This window comes from Euprymna scolopes, chromosome 38 (genome assembly GCF_053919585.1).
Source record: "Euprymna scolopes isolate OS-2025 chromosome 38, ASM5391958v1, whole genome shotgun sequence".
NCBI lineage: Eukaryota > Metazoa > Mollusca > Cephalopoda > Sepiida > Sepiolidae > Euprymna > Euprymna scolopes.
In genome coordinates, this window is record NC_136519.1 from 80923673 (window position 1) to 80939921 (window position 16249).

At 33.5% G+C, this 16249-nt stretch overlaps 1 protein-coding gene across 1 annotated transcript in view; it reads right to left on the reverse strand.

The window, feature by feature from the left end:
* The window catches only part of LOC145263298 (organic cation transporter protein-like), an 89159-nt gene that overhangs the window by 18775 nt on the left and 54135 nt on the right, over positions 1-16249 (reverse strand). Inside the window, exons 5-6 of the mRNA XM_080120378.1 lie at positions 12487-12655; positions 2386-2610 (exon numbers count right to left, since the gene is read on the reverse strand). Coding sequence (XP_079976504.1) covers positions 2386-2610; positions 12487-12655 — 394 coding nt within the window. The remainder of the gene's footprint in view (positions 1-2385; positions 2611-12486; positions 12656-16249) is intronic.

The window sequence follows — 16249 nt, forward strand, 5'->3', positions numbered from 1 at the left end:
TCCTGCCTTGACAGAGTTCAAATAGACTTCGTGGCTTAGTGGGGGATGCCCTTTTCTCTTCCCTGCAACCTCTCTCCCACAGAAGAGACGTTGCAAGTCTATCTTTGTTTTATCGTTATTCCCATGGCAAGAAGTCCTGGAAGACTGAAAACAATACCGAAAGCACAAACAGCTGGTTGGTCATCCCATTTCTAGTGCCATTGGTTGTTGCTATTGTGTTGTTCTCCGACCCCAACCCCGCATACACATACACCATAGTCGGGGTGTGATTTGGTCGCGCGGAGACCTTTCAAGACATTTATGTGACACATGACCTGTCACTCTATTGACCATGACGTCGTGTTGCATTAGTACTGGCCAGAATCAACGATGCTTATCTCCGGTGATTTAACGGGAATCGGTGTGTCAGCGCGATTATGCCGTGCCAATTAAGCGATTAGTAATAAAGTAACTGCTTGTCAAAGAATGGGAAGACACAACCAGAGACGGTGGACTTTCTAGAACTGTACAGGACTATACCTTTCTGTCGACAGAGAGCGAAATCGGCCTTTCTACACCATTGGAACGAAATTCCGAAAATCATAATGCTGTATAGTACTGGCCAGGTATATTATTTGTATTCTTCGGACTAACTGAATCTTATTTGCACAACGTTTCGGTCGATGTAATTTCCGCCCTCTTCCCTGCGTATTTTGTTGAACTCTCGAGTCTTTATGTCGAATTCGGGAAATTTGAATGGAACACTTTATTTAATCCACAGATGTACAATGATTTCGTCCCATCAGCCATGACTGAGTAGAAATTCTTAGTAATTCGCCAGTGTATTTTGAGTGTCGCCCGCAATGAGCAATATAACTTATAGATGAATTTACAAAGTACTTTATCCACTACGTCATGGGTCCTTGCAGGCAATTCTAATATAAATTTTGGGAGCCTTAAACCATACTTTTAGAAATACAATCTTACTACCTTAGTATTTATCCCTATTAATTACTACGTATATATATATATATATATATATATATATATATATATATATATATATATATATATATATATATATATATATATATATATATATATATATATATCCAAATAAAAAATGGGCGACTTTCTAAGAAAAACACCGGTTCTCCGAGGCGGAGACGTTAACCTTTATATCGTTTTAAAAAAATCAACAGCAAAACCATGTAAACAGATGAACGATAATAACAAAGCAGTAAGTCGTCTATGGCATTATAGCGTAATGGATTAGGGTGCTGGACTGAAATACATAAGGTCCAGGGTCCGAGTCCTAATAACAGTCAAGCTACGCTAAAGAGGAGTAGGGCTCCGAAACACGCGTGTCAGTAGATTACTGTTTTAAAAAAATAATATATATATATATATATATATATATATATATATATATATATATATATATATATATACTAGAAGTTCAGCCCGGCTTTGCTCCGCCTTATATACTGTTCATAACTTTATGTGCATATGTATGTATATATACATAAAAGTTTGACTCATGTCCAGGTAACCTACATTTACAATTTCAAGTGTTTAGACCGTAAATTGGCGGATGAGTTCGGTAGAGTCTGCAAAGATCTTTGACCTCTTGACAACTAAATTTTGGTCCCAAAACTGATTAAAAAAAAACTTGCTGCTTGTCTGAATACCCTTTATATAAAATTTCAAATGTTTTGACCCAAAATTTACTGAATAGTTTGCTAGAGATCGCAAAAGTAAAATCTTTTGAAGTTTAACCACTTGGCAGCCAAATTTTCGGCCAAAACCGATTAAAAAGTTTGCCCTATGTCTGAATACACTTTATGTAAATTTTCAAATGTTTACACCAAAAATTGGCTGAGTAATTTGGTAGAGACTGTAAAGTTCAATTTTTAAAAAAAATGGGAGAAATGCATAACTCTGGGTGGTTCCTATGCAAAGAAAGACTAATAACTGTGCCAAGTTTCGTTGCTCTACTGCTATGGGAAGTGGGCCAGGGGCATTACTTATTGCACGCCCCTCGTATGTATATGCTGTTTATTTGGATCGTCTTACTCTCCACCATGCTTCTCTTTCTATAAGTTTTCGTTCGTCTCATTGGGGTAGATGATTTCTATTTAACCTCCATATACGGTTATCAGGAATTCAACTTTTGCAACTGAATGTCATCAAGTACTCTATCCACTATGCCACGGGTCACTGCGGAAACGCTGTGCAAATAACATTCGAGATGAGAACAATAGTCCAAAGAATCCAAATAATACGAATAATGAATCATCATCTAAAAAAAAATTAACAATCATGATTTAGCTATGTTAATCACAATTTTCAAATGTAACGAATTTTATCTTAAATCTAATGAAAACGAAATTGAATTCTTCTTACCAATTGAAGAATACGATTAAACTTCGTATTAAAAGAATCTTTGATTTGAATAATTCTTTTAATCCAACTTTTTTAACCGGATTCTCTTTTTCTTCCAGTGTCTTTTCAATGATTTCCAAATTTGGCAATGGACTTTTATTCATATTGGCCATTTGAATAAATATTTCTTTCGCTTCTTCCAATCTCCCTTTGCTTATCAACCATCTTGGAGATTCTTTAATTAAACTAAAATTTAAAAAAAACAAAACAATGAATAAGAAAGAAAGTAATGTTTACAGATAAAATATGTTCATAGTAAAATACGTGTCGCATATTATTAAAAATATATGTTTAGCATGCAAGAATAAGATCTTACTGCCTACTTTGCCACGTTGACTTCCTATAATGACGTAATTTCCTGAACACGCTTAATTAATCTAACTTTAAGTTAAAATAATTATTTTCACTTAATCTAGCTTCCCGTAAATAATTCTGTTTCTGACAAGAATAATAAAAATGCATATAAGCAGAGAACTATATAAAACATATTTAAAATATTTTTATGTAAAATAAAATACGTATTGGATACGTTTTCAGCCAAAACAACGCATTATTACGAAAACAAAACAGATATTTATTTTCGTTTCAAACAAAAATAAATATCTGTTTTATTTTCGTAAAAATGCGTTATTTTTAGCTTCAAACGTACCTAATACGTATTATATTTTATTAAAACTCAATCAACGCTTCTATCAAGGAAAACACACCCCTAACGAGATTTTTATGTTGAAACTATAAAAAAAACACCTCAATAATAAAGAATAAAATTAAAATGTGATAAGAACATTAAAAATTAAAAAAAGTTGATAATCTTGCTTCTCGCCAGTGATGGTAAAGTATATTTCCTCTCCTCTAAAATTGAAAATGGTCTGGAACCCCTTTTTAATCTTTAAATCTTCTTGCCTGCTAGGATCAATTATGATCGAAATGGTCTGCACCTCGTAGCAAGATATGACTGTTTTTACACAACGAAAAATAAAAATTATAATATTTGCTCTCTTTGATTGATCACTATCAACGACCCTTGTTGAAATTCAATTATTCTTAATTTTTGGATATTTTTCAACCTGGAATATATATCTATATATATAAAAACGAAAATGTATGTATGTATGTTTGTGTGTCTGCTAAAAACTTTTGACCGACGGAACAAAAATTCACAAACTTGGTCTCATATGAAAGCCCCACCCTCCGGACGACAAATATCGAAAAATTGACCCAAAAGGATAATAATAATAATAATAATAATAATAATAATAATAATAATAATAATAACACAATATTATTAATAATAATAATAATAATAATAATACACTGCCGCCCCCTAAACAAAAAGACCAAACAGGCAAGTAGAGTCAAGGAGGAAGGAAAGACCGATGAAAGAGCACTGACCAGATCTCCGCTGGATAAGTGCGAAGAGAACTGGGACCTTGGGGAGGTTTATTGCCACTCAAATTCCAGTGAAGACCGATAGCCGCTGCCAACGAGAAATCAATGGCAAGTAGCTGTTGCAATAATGCAAATTATTTGCAAATACTATCGAAAGAGGTGGAGAGTACTGCAAATCTGGGGAGACTTGTTGTCACTCAGCTTCCAAGGAATGCCAGAGGCCGGTTTCAAGGAGAAATCTTTGATAACGTGAAAGCTCCTCCTGAGCCAATAATAACAAGTGAGACATGCACAGTGAACGAGGCATAAAAAATGACTAAGTTCAGCATCCCCACCCCCGTTTAGGCCGAAAAGTCCTTAAGAGACGTCAAATCCTAGTGAAAATGAACAAACGATGCAGTTTTAGGCCTTAACATATGTACTGCACTATGCAAAAAAAAAAAAAGAATGACTAAGTTCATCATTTGCCCCCCCCCACCTCATTTAGCCCCAAATGTCTCCAAGGCCTTAACGTATTTAAATTTGAGTTCAGCACCATGCAAAACTGCTAAATAGACATACACAGTAAATTTTGGACAACTATGGTAAAATAGTCCCAAAGATGGAATGTTTTTATTAGTCCTAAAAGAACCCCTGTGGCACACCCAAGAGTTATCGTGAAGTATAGACAAACAAAATTATATAGAAATTAGTCAGTTACAACTTTTCAGAAAGTTTTATAAAAATCCAAGGTATCAATTTTTTTTTTTTCAATAACCACAAAAGTGTCAATTTTAGCCATTTTAACCCAGAAAGGCACCCTTAGAGGGAAAACCGGAGTTTTCCCGGGAAATCTATTCTGTTACTTTTTTACTCATATCATGTTTAATGTTTGAGCAAAATTTAAAAAACGCCAAGGCATAGTTATTGAGAAAAATACGGACAGACGAACGGACAAGGGTGAATTTACAGGTCCAACCTCCTTTTGTCGGGGGACCAATAACAATAATAATATCACTACTACTACTACTACTACTACTACTACTACTACTACTACTACTACTACTACTACTACTAATACTAATACTACTAATAATAATAATAATAACCATAATAATATCAATGATAATAACAATAATAATACCAGTAATAATAATATTAATAAGAACAAATATAACAATAATAACAATAATAATAACAATAATAATAATAATAAGGACAACAACAACAATAACAACAATAATAACAACAACAATAATAACAATAATAATAATAACAACAATAACAATAATAATAATAACAATAATAACAACAACAACAATAATAACAATAATAATAATGACAACAACAGCAACAATAATAACCATAAAATAACAACAACAGCAATAATGATAATAATAGTAATAACAATAATAAATATAATAATAATAATAAAAATTATAATAATAATAAATATAACAATAATAAATATAATAATACTAAATATAATAATAATAAATAAAATATAATAATAAATATAATAATAATAACAACAATAATAATAATAAATATAAATATAATAATAATAAATATAATAATAATAAATATAATAATAACAATAATAATAAAATAAATATAATAATAATAATAATAATAATAATAATAATAATGATAATAATAAAAAATGTTTTAATTGGTTACTAAAGATAACATGCACCTGTACTTATGAAAAATACCAAATAAATATTCCATAAATAATAGTAATTTCCTAATGTTTAATCCCTTATTATTTTAAATGACATAAGTTTTTGCATGTTCAAAATGAATTAATATTTTTTGTTATTTATTTAGAATTTTATTAGCATGATTAAAAAAATGATTTTACTTAATCTTGAAGTAATGCACTAAACCAATTATCTCCCTTTGTATAGGCCCGGATGTAACCTTACCAGCCTAGCTCTCATACTAAATAAACGTTGATTTACTCGCTCCTCTATTCGGTTCTATTTCCTATAAATAGCAATCCAATAAGTAGCACTTCATGGTGGCTAGTGCTGGGATTAAAAAGCCATAAATAAATATGTACATAAAGAACAGCACTACGACGGCAACAAAGAAAAGAAAATAACAGACGGAAAAATAAAAATTTGCACACGCACAGTCAGCCAGTGACCACATAGGGATACGAACGGCACCATATTGGAAAAAAAAAAGCGTGAGTACATATTATTAAAACCTCTTAAAGCCCAGGTGCTACAATCAGCTTTAAGAGATGATCTCCTAGGACACATGTCTGTTGTACTACAACCAGGCCAAGCCTATAACACTTGAGGTGGACGCTTTGCAGAAGGGCATGGGAGTAGCCCTGATCCAGAATGGCAAACTGATTGCATTTGGATTGAAGACGCTTACCGATACCCAAACCTGGTACAGCAACTTTGAATAGGAAACGTTGACCGTGGTGCATGGTATTCAACGGTACCATACATACCTTCACGGAAAAGCCTTTTCTGTCATCACGGACCATAAGCCACTGGTAACAATCTGCACTAAGCCACTGCATTCAGCACCACACCGGTTACAGCGCATGCTGCTAAAGATCCAGGGGTACAGCTACATCAATGAAGTGATCCTCGCTGACACCCTAAGCTGGCTACCCAACCCTGAAAACAACAAATCAATTGAGCTGGATAAGAGGTTTGACAACCTAAACACAGAGGTCACCAAAGACCAAACCATCTCAACCATCAACTTCTCACAGGAAAAGCAGAAAATGCTATGGATGTAAACTATCAGCGACCCAACCATGAATCTCATCAAGGAGGTCATACACCAAGGATGGCCTGACAACATCTGTGGTTTACCTACAGGGATCCGCCCATACTAGTCTTTCCGCGATGCACTTGCTGTCAAATCGGGAATTTTATTTGAAGGCAGACAAGTTCTCATCCCAGAAACCATGAGAAGACATTCTCCACCAGCTCCACCAAGCAATTGAAGGTATTGAAAAAAACATGCCCATTTGCCAGAGAATGCGTGTACTGGATCAATATCAATAAAGACATTGAAAGGATGTGCAGGTCGTGCACACTATGCCAAGAGTACCAGGATGCGTACAGGCATGAGTCACTGCTCCCACACGACATTCCATCCCAGCCTTGGAAGCTCATCACATCTGACATATTTGAAATTGATGGACAACAATACCTACTCACCATCGACAGATACTCTAAATATCCCATCGTCGATGAAATGACATTACCTATAACTAGCAAGGCAGTGGCAGACAAAATGAAATACTATACCTCACTTTTTGTTCACCCGGACGAAATTATGACAGACAGTGGCCCCAAGTACTCTGGACATGCGTTCCAAAACTTCATAAAATCCTAGGGCATAAGACATGTGACAAGCTCACCCCACTATGCCAGAAGCAATGGCTTTGTGGAAAGACATGTGAGACATATCAAGTCGATCATAAAGAAGTGCAAAAGGGAGAGAACTGACATCCACCTTGCTCTGCTTCAGGCCAGGGCAACACTAATAGATAGTAAACTCCCTTCACCAGCTGAAATGCTGTTTGGCAGGATAGGCCAATATCTACCACTCTACCCAGCCAGTCAGAACCAGGCAAAGAAGACCACCGTGACCAACAGGCAAGGTCGTCAAACATGAAGACCCACCATGATCATCACAGTGGCGCCATACCACTACCACCACTATATCCAGGCCAATATCTGCGGATACTCAACAGGACGGATCACACATAGCACCCCGGGACCATCCTCAAAAGTTACATAGTCGAAACGCCTAATGGCGCAAGACTCCGTCACAGCCACACCCATCTGCAGCATGCCATACCTTCCCCAGCAACTAAGGAAGTACGTTTTCAAATCCCTGAACCTGATATCCCACATGATATGGCCAAGCCAAAGGAACAAAGGCTGAGGACAAAACCAACGAAACACACAGCAACACACCCCTACGGGACGAAAGCAGGTATGGTTCACTCCAAACCAAATCTCACAGAACTATAAGAACACCTTCATGATACAAAAACTGACCCCACTCCACAAGTCAATGACATGAACTGTCACAAAAAAATATACACACACACAAATATACACAATGAACTAAACAATTACCACCCTTTGTATAGACCCGGATGTAACCTTACCAGCCTAGCTCTCATGCTGAATAAACGTTGATTTACTCGCTCCTCTATTCGGCTCTATTTCCTATAAATAGCACTCCAATAAGTAACACTTCAATGCAATGAACAGATTTTAGAAAATCATTTGCAATTTTTGTATTTGTAACTAACAATAAATTTATGTGGCTAATTAGCATAAATGATTAACCAACTAACATTCTGCTTTATGTGATGGAGTATCTCTTACTAAAGAAAGTATCGAATCAGATATTTTGTGTAACTGATGAAATCAATTGGAATTTAATTTTAATTTCAAAGAACAAAGACTGATACTTGTGGTAAATGACTGGTTCATGTGTATGAAATATATGATTTTTTCATAAAAGTCCATAAATAGATTGGATTCGCGATATCTATATTATATTAAATGAATAAATGTTCAAGTTTTTTTATTTATCAAAACGGTTATTGTTATTTAAACCAATAATACACTGCAGTATTTCGAAATATTCCCTCTCCCTCTTTCTCTCTCTCTCTCCCCTCCCCTCCTTCTCTATTTTGTAATCAGTAATAGTATCAGAATCAAGAATTTAATATGGAATCGGTAATTGCATCGGAATTGGGAATTTAATATGGAATCGGTAATTGTATCGGAATTGGGAATTTAGTACAGAATTGATTAAAAGAGACTTAGATATTCGGGAATACTTCTATTGTCTTTCCTAGAAAACCATGCATACTATTTAAATTTCATAAAAAGATATATCTGAAGTTTTTAAGGAATTATCGCCTTAAAATTTTGCTTGGAGAATTGGGAACACGTCTTCCGGGGTAAATTTAACATATAATTACATCTTTAAATTTTATGTATCTTTCTAACCTTTTTTTTTTAATGATGGTCAGAAGTTGTACGAGTCCAGGAGCAAACACACATAAATATAAAGAAAAGCGATAAAAATTCGGTTCAACATTTTTTAAAAAATGCAAATGAAATGCATTTATTCATGGTTCTTCCAAAACAACACATTTCATTATTTTTTTCAAAATCTCATCGCACACACGTATGTTTTTTTTAAAATCTCTGTCTCCCCGCCACATGACACTGGAACTAGCCACCGCTTTCACGTCCACACGTTTACACGTCCATCTTCCCTGATGCGCACTTTTCTTCTCCCTCGACCACGGGGAGTCTTTTTCTCTCCTTTTCTTATGACACAAGCACGCGCACACTTGCTAATTTGGATGCGTGCTTTAATGGCTGCTGCTGCTAATATTTTCGCTACCCAGCTATATTTTGGCTGCTTCTGATTTTCTCACAGGAACCATATGCGCTCTGTTACATATATAATAGAAACAAACTTTTTTTGGAAATACTGAATGACATGAAAGGATGTATTCCTCTTGAGTAAATAATAAAATGTTTAAGAGTAATCAACTTGGGAGGGAGTACTATGGCGAACTACCTGTGTTACCTACGCATCGACTGCTCCATGCACAATAAATACCGGGAGACAAACAGTATGGCTGGAGTAGATGCTCAGTTGACCAACCAACGTTGGTTAACCGAACATTGTCTGCTGAACGAAAAACGTTGGTTGGTCAACCGAACATTGTCTGCTGAACGAACAACGTTGGTTGGCCAACCGAACATTGTCTGCTGAACGAACAACGTTGGTTGGTCAACCAAACATTGTCTGCTGAACGAACAACGTTGGTTGGCCAACCGAACATTGTCTGCTGAACGAAAAACGTTGGTTGGTCAACCGAACATTGTCTGCTGAACGAACAACGTTGGTTGGTCAACCGAACATTGTCTGCTGAACGAACAACGTTGGTTGGTCAACCGAACATTGTCTGCTGAACGAAAAACGTTGGTTGGTCAACCGAACATTGTCCGCTGAACGAACAACATTGGTTGGTCAACCGAACATTGTCCGCTGAACGAACAACGTTGGTTGGTCAACCAAACATTGTCTGCTGAACGAACAACGTTGGTTGGTCAACCGAACATTGTCTGCTGAACGAACAACGTTGGTTGGTCAACCGAACATTGTCTGCTGAACGAACAACCCTCACGTTTGATGTTCCTGTCAGTACATTTTGGTACTCTATTCCCGTAATCTGTTATCCTTGTGAACCCTTAAATAATGATATAACAAATAATAATAGCAATAAAAACATAACAGAAATAATTGTAATGATAATAATTAATAATAACAATAAATACTGGCCCAAAAGGAATACAAAAACAGGCACGACCAAGTGGGGAGGGCAGTACACTGGAAATTATGCAAACAACTGCATTTTGAACGTACAGACAAGTGGTACAAGAATAAACCTGCAACAGTACTTGAAAACGAGAACCACAGAATCCTATGGGACATAGACATACAGACGGACACACGCATCCAAGCAAGAAGACCAGATGTCGTAATAATTAACAAGAAAGAAAAATCATGTCAAATCATAGATTTTGCTGTCCCAGCTGACCACAGGGTGAGTTTGAAAGAAAAGGAGAAATGAAGCAAATACACAGAACTAGCTAGAGAGCTGAAAGGGATATGGATGATGAAGAAAATCAAAATAATACCGATAATAGTAGGAGCACCAGGAACAATTCCGAAAAACTTTGGAAAAAGAATGGGAGAAATTGGAATCAGAGGAATGGCTGCAAAGATACAATGACTAACAATAATGAAAACGGCTGAAATATTAAGGAAAACTCTTGAATGCGTAGACTAATGCACATGAACCACATGCGTGAGCCAGAAAAACTGCTGCAAAGGCAAAACATGAAAAATCTTTACAGGGAATGAAGAACACTGAAGCTGCATCTCAACAAGTTCTACATCCCCATCACGCATCCCCTCTCATTGTCCCATCACAGTTCCCCCACCCCCAAAAAATGATACCAAATAGCTGAGAAGGGTCAAGAAGGATGGAAAGACCGAGGAGAAAGCACTGACCAGACCTCTGCTGGATAAGCGCAAAGATGGCTGGGACCTTGGAGAGGCTTAGTGCCACTCAAATTCTAGGATAAACCAATGGCCGCTGCCAGTGAGAAATCGGTGGTGAAAAGCTGTTGCGATAATGCAAATTTATTTGCAAATGCTATCGAAGAAGGTGGAGAGTGCTGGACGTTTAGGGAAACTTCTTGTCACTCAGCTTCCAGGGAACACCACAGGTTTTCCAATCAGATCGTTTGATGACTTGTGTGAAAGCTCCATGTGAGCCAATAATAACAACAACAATAATAATAATAATAATAATAATAATAATAATAATAATAATAATAAACTTCCACTATAATCAATAGGTGCGCTCAGCTCAATTCCTGCTGATCTTATGAAACAGCTGAACTCCTTGGGAATCAGATACAACATCACTATACTCCAGAGGTCAGTTCTGCTTGACTCAGCAAACATCCTACACTAGGTCCTTTCCATTTAATTGTCTATCCTCACTAGTTTTGGTGTAAAAGTCCAGTCTTGAGGAAACAAATAAAAACGGTGTAAAACATTACAAAGCTGTTAAGTTAATGGAATAAGTAAATAAGTAAATAAATGAATAATTATAATAATAAATAATAATAACAAAATTAATAATAATAATAATAATAATGACAATAATAGTAATAATAATAGTAATAATAATAGTAATATTAATAATAATATTAATAATAAATAATAATAATAAAATTAATAATAATAGTAAAAATAACAATAATAATAATAATAATACTAAAAACAATAATAGTGATAATAATAGTAATAATATTAATAATAAATAATAATAATAAAGAATAAATAATAACAATAATAATAATGACAACAACAATAATAATAATAAATAATAAAAATGATATTAATAATAATAAAAATAATAATAATAAATAACAATAACAATAATAATTAAAATAACAATGAAATAATAATAAAAACAAGATTAATAATAATAATAAAGCTTGTAGCAATAATAATAATAACAATAATAATATAAATAATAATAATAAAAAAAATAATAAAAAATAGTAACAATAATAATAATAACAACAAATAATAATAATAATAATAATAATAATAAAATAATAATAACAATAATTAAAATAATAATAATAATAAAAATGATAAATAATAATAAAATAATAATAATGAAAATAATAAAATAATAATAAATAATAATAAATAATAATGATAAATATTAGTAAATAATAATAAAAATAATTAATAATAGTAAATAATAATAATAAAAATAAATAATAATAATAATAATAATAATAATAATAATTATCATAAATGTTTTAGTTGGAGACTAAATAAAGGTAACATACACACGTAGACATGACATTTTTTACTGCAGCTCGCATTTTGTTTGTTTTTTATTATTAATATTTTTATTATTATAATTTTTTTTTTGAAGGTGGATGCAGTGTGAGTATTCTTAGTGGCAGCAGAACTTTTGTGATGGCTTTGTTTTAATATTGCCGAAAAGATTGTGTCGCCTTCCCACGTGTACACACTCTGTTAATAAATCATCGAGTTCTGAACCTGGAGAGTACTTACAACCAGTAGGTCAAGCAGGGTAGTATTATGGCAGCGACACAAAAAGCGTGCAGGTGCCAGTCGCGAATGCCGTAAGCAACTGCAACCACGACGATCTCCCCCAGCGCAAAGAAATTCTCGGCTTGAAGACCGACCGGTGAACGCTGCGAGCAAGACACCATTTCCATCGCTTTTGTGGAAAAATAAGGAAAACAAAATTAATAAACTTTATATATTTTGAAGATGTTTGTATTGAAGTTAGCGAAAGTGAAAATGAAATCGATATTCTTATGTAACATCGTTAAACAAGGGGAGTCGATTTATTTAAAGATAATAATTAAATTCCAATCGAGTTCATCAATTACTATTATATCCATTCTAATAAAAGACTCTTTAAATTCAATGCACGTTATATATTTTTAATTGCTAATATTAAATTACAACATTTATTTTTAAAAAGTTATAATTGAAATTTCAATCAACTTAATCCATTACATTTTATATCCGACCCGATAATAGTTCTAGTTAAAGTCACAAGATATACGCCATATGATGCAAAGCAATTTTTTAATATTGTGCAGGTGCCAATATTTAAGTTATTGAAAATGGAATCATTTTTTATGTGACATCGTAACACGAGTAAAATAAATTTCAGTATGTCCTAGTCTCTGTATTTTAAACGTAATAAATGGAATTTTAATCGGTTGAATAAATTAAATATACTCTTAAAGGTGCAACACATATAAAATATACTTTTTATATTTTTAAATTGTCAATATTAAATATAATATTAAAGATTTTAATACTGAAATCTATGCTTTTATACAGCATTGTAGCACAAGAAATGTCAATTATGGTATTTATCTCTCTTTTTCAAAGTAATAATTGAAATTTCAATCGATTTCATCAATTACATATTATATCCGAACCGATATTTTCTTTATCGAAAGACACTCCAATATACACATAGGATGCAGAATAAATTTCTATATTTTTAAGCAGTCAATAATGAATTTAGTGAAGTCAGTCTTTTCATGTTCCCAGCCTGATACGCTCATTAATAAGAGACACTTCCCGATATACACTATATGAGGCAAAACAAATTTAATACATTTTATATAAGAGGGTTGTTCCAAAAGTAAAGCCTCCTATATTTTTTTAACTAAAAGAGCTAGAATGCCGGGAGTTGTACCATTAAAAGGAGCGACTATTTGTGCTTCAGGATTTATTTGTCTACATAATCCCCACTATTCTCAATGCACATTTGATAATAATTTAATGACGTATCTTTGTTTTTCACGCATGTCTATGAGAGGGTTTTTTGTTGACGTCTCACACCGTCAGTATCTGTAACAGAGAGTTGAAACTTTTAAGTCATGAATGCATAAGTTCAGCTACCATAACAATTCAATTTGAAATCCCCTTCTGGTACATTTGGGCGAAATAAAAATATAGGACATATTACTTTTGGAACGCGTCTCCTATTTTTAAATTAACAATATTATAGTTAGTGAAAATTTAATCGACATTATTTCATATAACATCCTAAAAAGGAAAGTCAATTACGGTAATTCTCAGTGCGTTCTTTAAAAATAAAATTACAATCCATTTCATCGATGACATAATATAGCCGTTTCGATACTTCATTCGATATATAAAATAGGATGCAAAACAAATATAATTTTATTGGAAATTAAATTGTTCTTTTTTATACACTGTAAAACAAGAAAAGTAAATCACGGGAATTATCGGCTTATTTATACGATTTTTATAAATTATATAGAGCGATATACTTTCTTAAAAAGGTACACTTGCCGACACATACCATAGAATGCAAATAAAATTTATATATTTTTAATTAATTTTTGTAATTAATTTTAAATCCATAAGATCTTTAATCGCGCTCCGCGCCAGTAATGACAAAATATAACTCCTCTAAAATTGAAAATGGTCTTCAACCATTTCTAATTTTTGAATTTTAATTTTTCTTGCCTAATGAGATCTATTATGATTGAAGCGGTCTGCACATAGTAGCAATGTTTACATAAAAAATAATATATATATATATATATATATATATATATATATATATATATATATATATATATATATATATATATATATAAGTCAAAAGGTTGAAGAGCTAGAAAACCGGAATATATATATATATATATATATATATATATATATATATATATATATATATATATATATATATATATATATTAGCATTTCAGCTTGGCGTTTCCCGGGTGTTTGGAGGTGTGTGTCGAGCAAAAAAAAAAAAGTGGTAGTAGGAAGACAAGCTCGACCCCGTACCGCAAAGGAGGAAAAGAACGGGGAAAAACCTGACATGTTTGCTGTTACGATCACCACCAAACTGGAAGTGGCGTAGGTTTAAATTAAGGCTAGAAATCGAAAGGAGAGGATGACTTTCAAAAATATCGGCGAAAAAAGCGACCCCCCCCCTGTAGAAAAGTGGGCAGTTGAATGTGAAGATATTAATGTTTTTAGCTAATGTTTGGATATTTGTCGTCTGAAAGGTCGAACTTCAAAAGGATACTAGTCTTGTGAAAATCTGTCGCCTCTGTCGAAAGTTTTAGGCAGACATGCAAATATCGGTAACTAAAAATGTTCGACCCAAACCGATTAAAAAGCTTGCTCAATCTCTGAATACCCTTTATGTAAAATTTCAAATGTTTAGACCAGAAATTGTCAGAGTAATTTGGTAGAGACCGCAGCAGTCAAATTTTTTTAAACTTTGACCCCTTAAAATCTGTTGCTTTGGGCTCAAATCAAGTTGTTAAGTTAGATCCATGTCCAAGGAACCTATATCTAAAATTTTAATTGTTTCTACCCAAAATGTTCGGAGGAGTTTGGTAGAGTTCCCAAAGGTCAAATTGTTGAACTTTGACCCCTTAACAGCCAAATTTCTGTCCGAAAACGGATTACAAAGATTTTTCTAAATCTCAGTACCCTGTATATCAAATTTCGAGTCTGTAGACTTAAAATTGACAGAATTATTGCCTAAGGAAATGTACACAGAAACAGACACACAGACAGACATGTTCACTTTTATAGATATATAGATATGTGTGTGCGTTTGGGTGTGTCTAATATATATATATATCGATAAAAGTGAAAGTGTCTGTCTGTGCGTGTCTGTGTGTGTACATTTCCCTACTACTGTGTGTGTATGTCTGTGTACATTCCCAAAATATCATGTCAATTTTCAGTCTACAGACTCGAGATTTGACATAAGGAGTATTGGGATTTGGGAATATCTTTTAGTTGGGGATCGGCCAGAAATTTGGTTGTCAAAGGGTTAAAGTGCAAGCATTTGACTGTTGAAAACTCCTCTGCCAATTTTAAGTATAAACACCTGAAATTTTAGATGTAGGTTACTTGGACATGTATCAAACTTCTTAATTTGATTTGAGCTCAAAACAATTAATGTAAGGGGTCGAAATTGGAGCACAAGGTGTTAAAAAAAATTAACTCTGCGGTCTCTACCAAATTACTCGGTCAATTTTTTGGTCTAAACGTTTGGAATTTTACATAAAGTGTATTCTAGCATAGTGTAAGCGTTTTAATCGTTTTCTGGCCGAAAATTTGGCTGTCAAGGGGTCAAAGTTCAAAAGATTTTACCTTTGTGATCTCTAGCAAACTATTCAGCCAATTTTGGGTGTAAACATTTGAAATTTTACATAAAGAGTATTCAGACATGCAGCAAGCTTTTTAATCAGTTTTTGGGCGAAGATTTGGCTGCCTAGAGGTGAAAGTT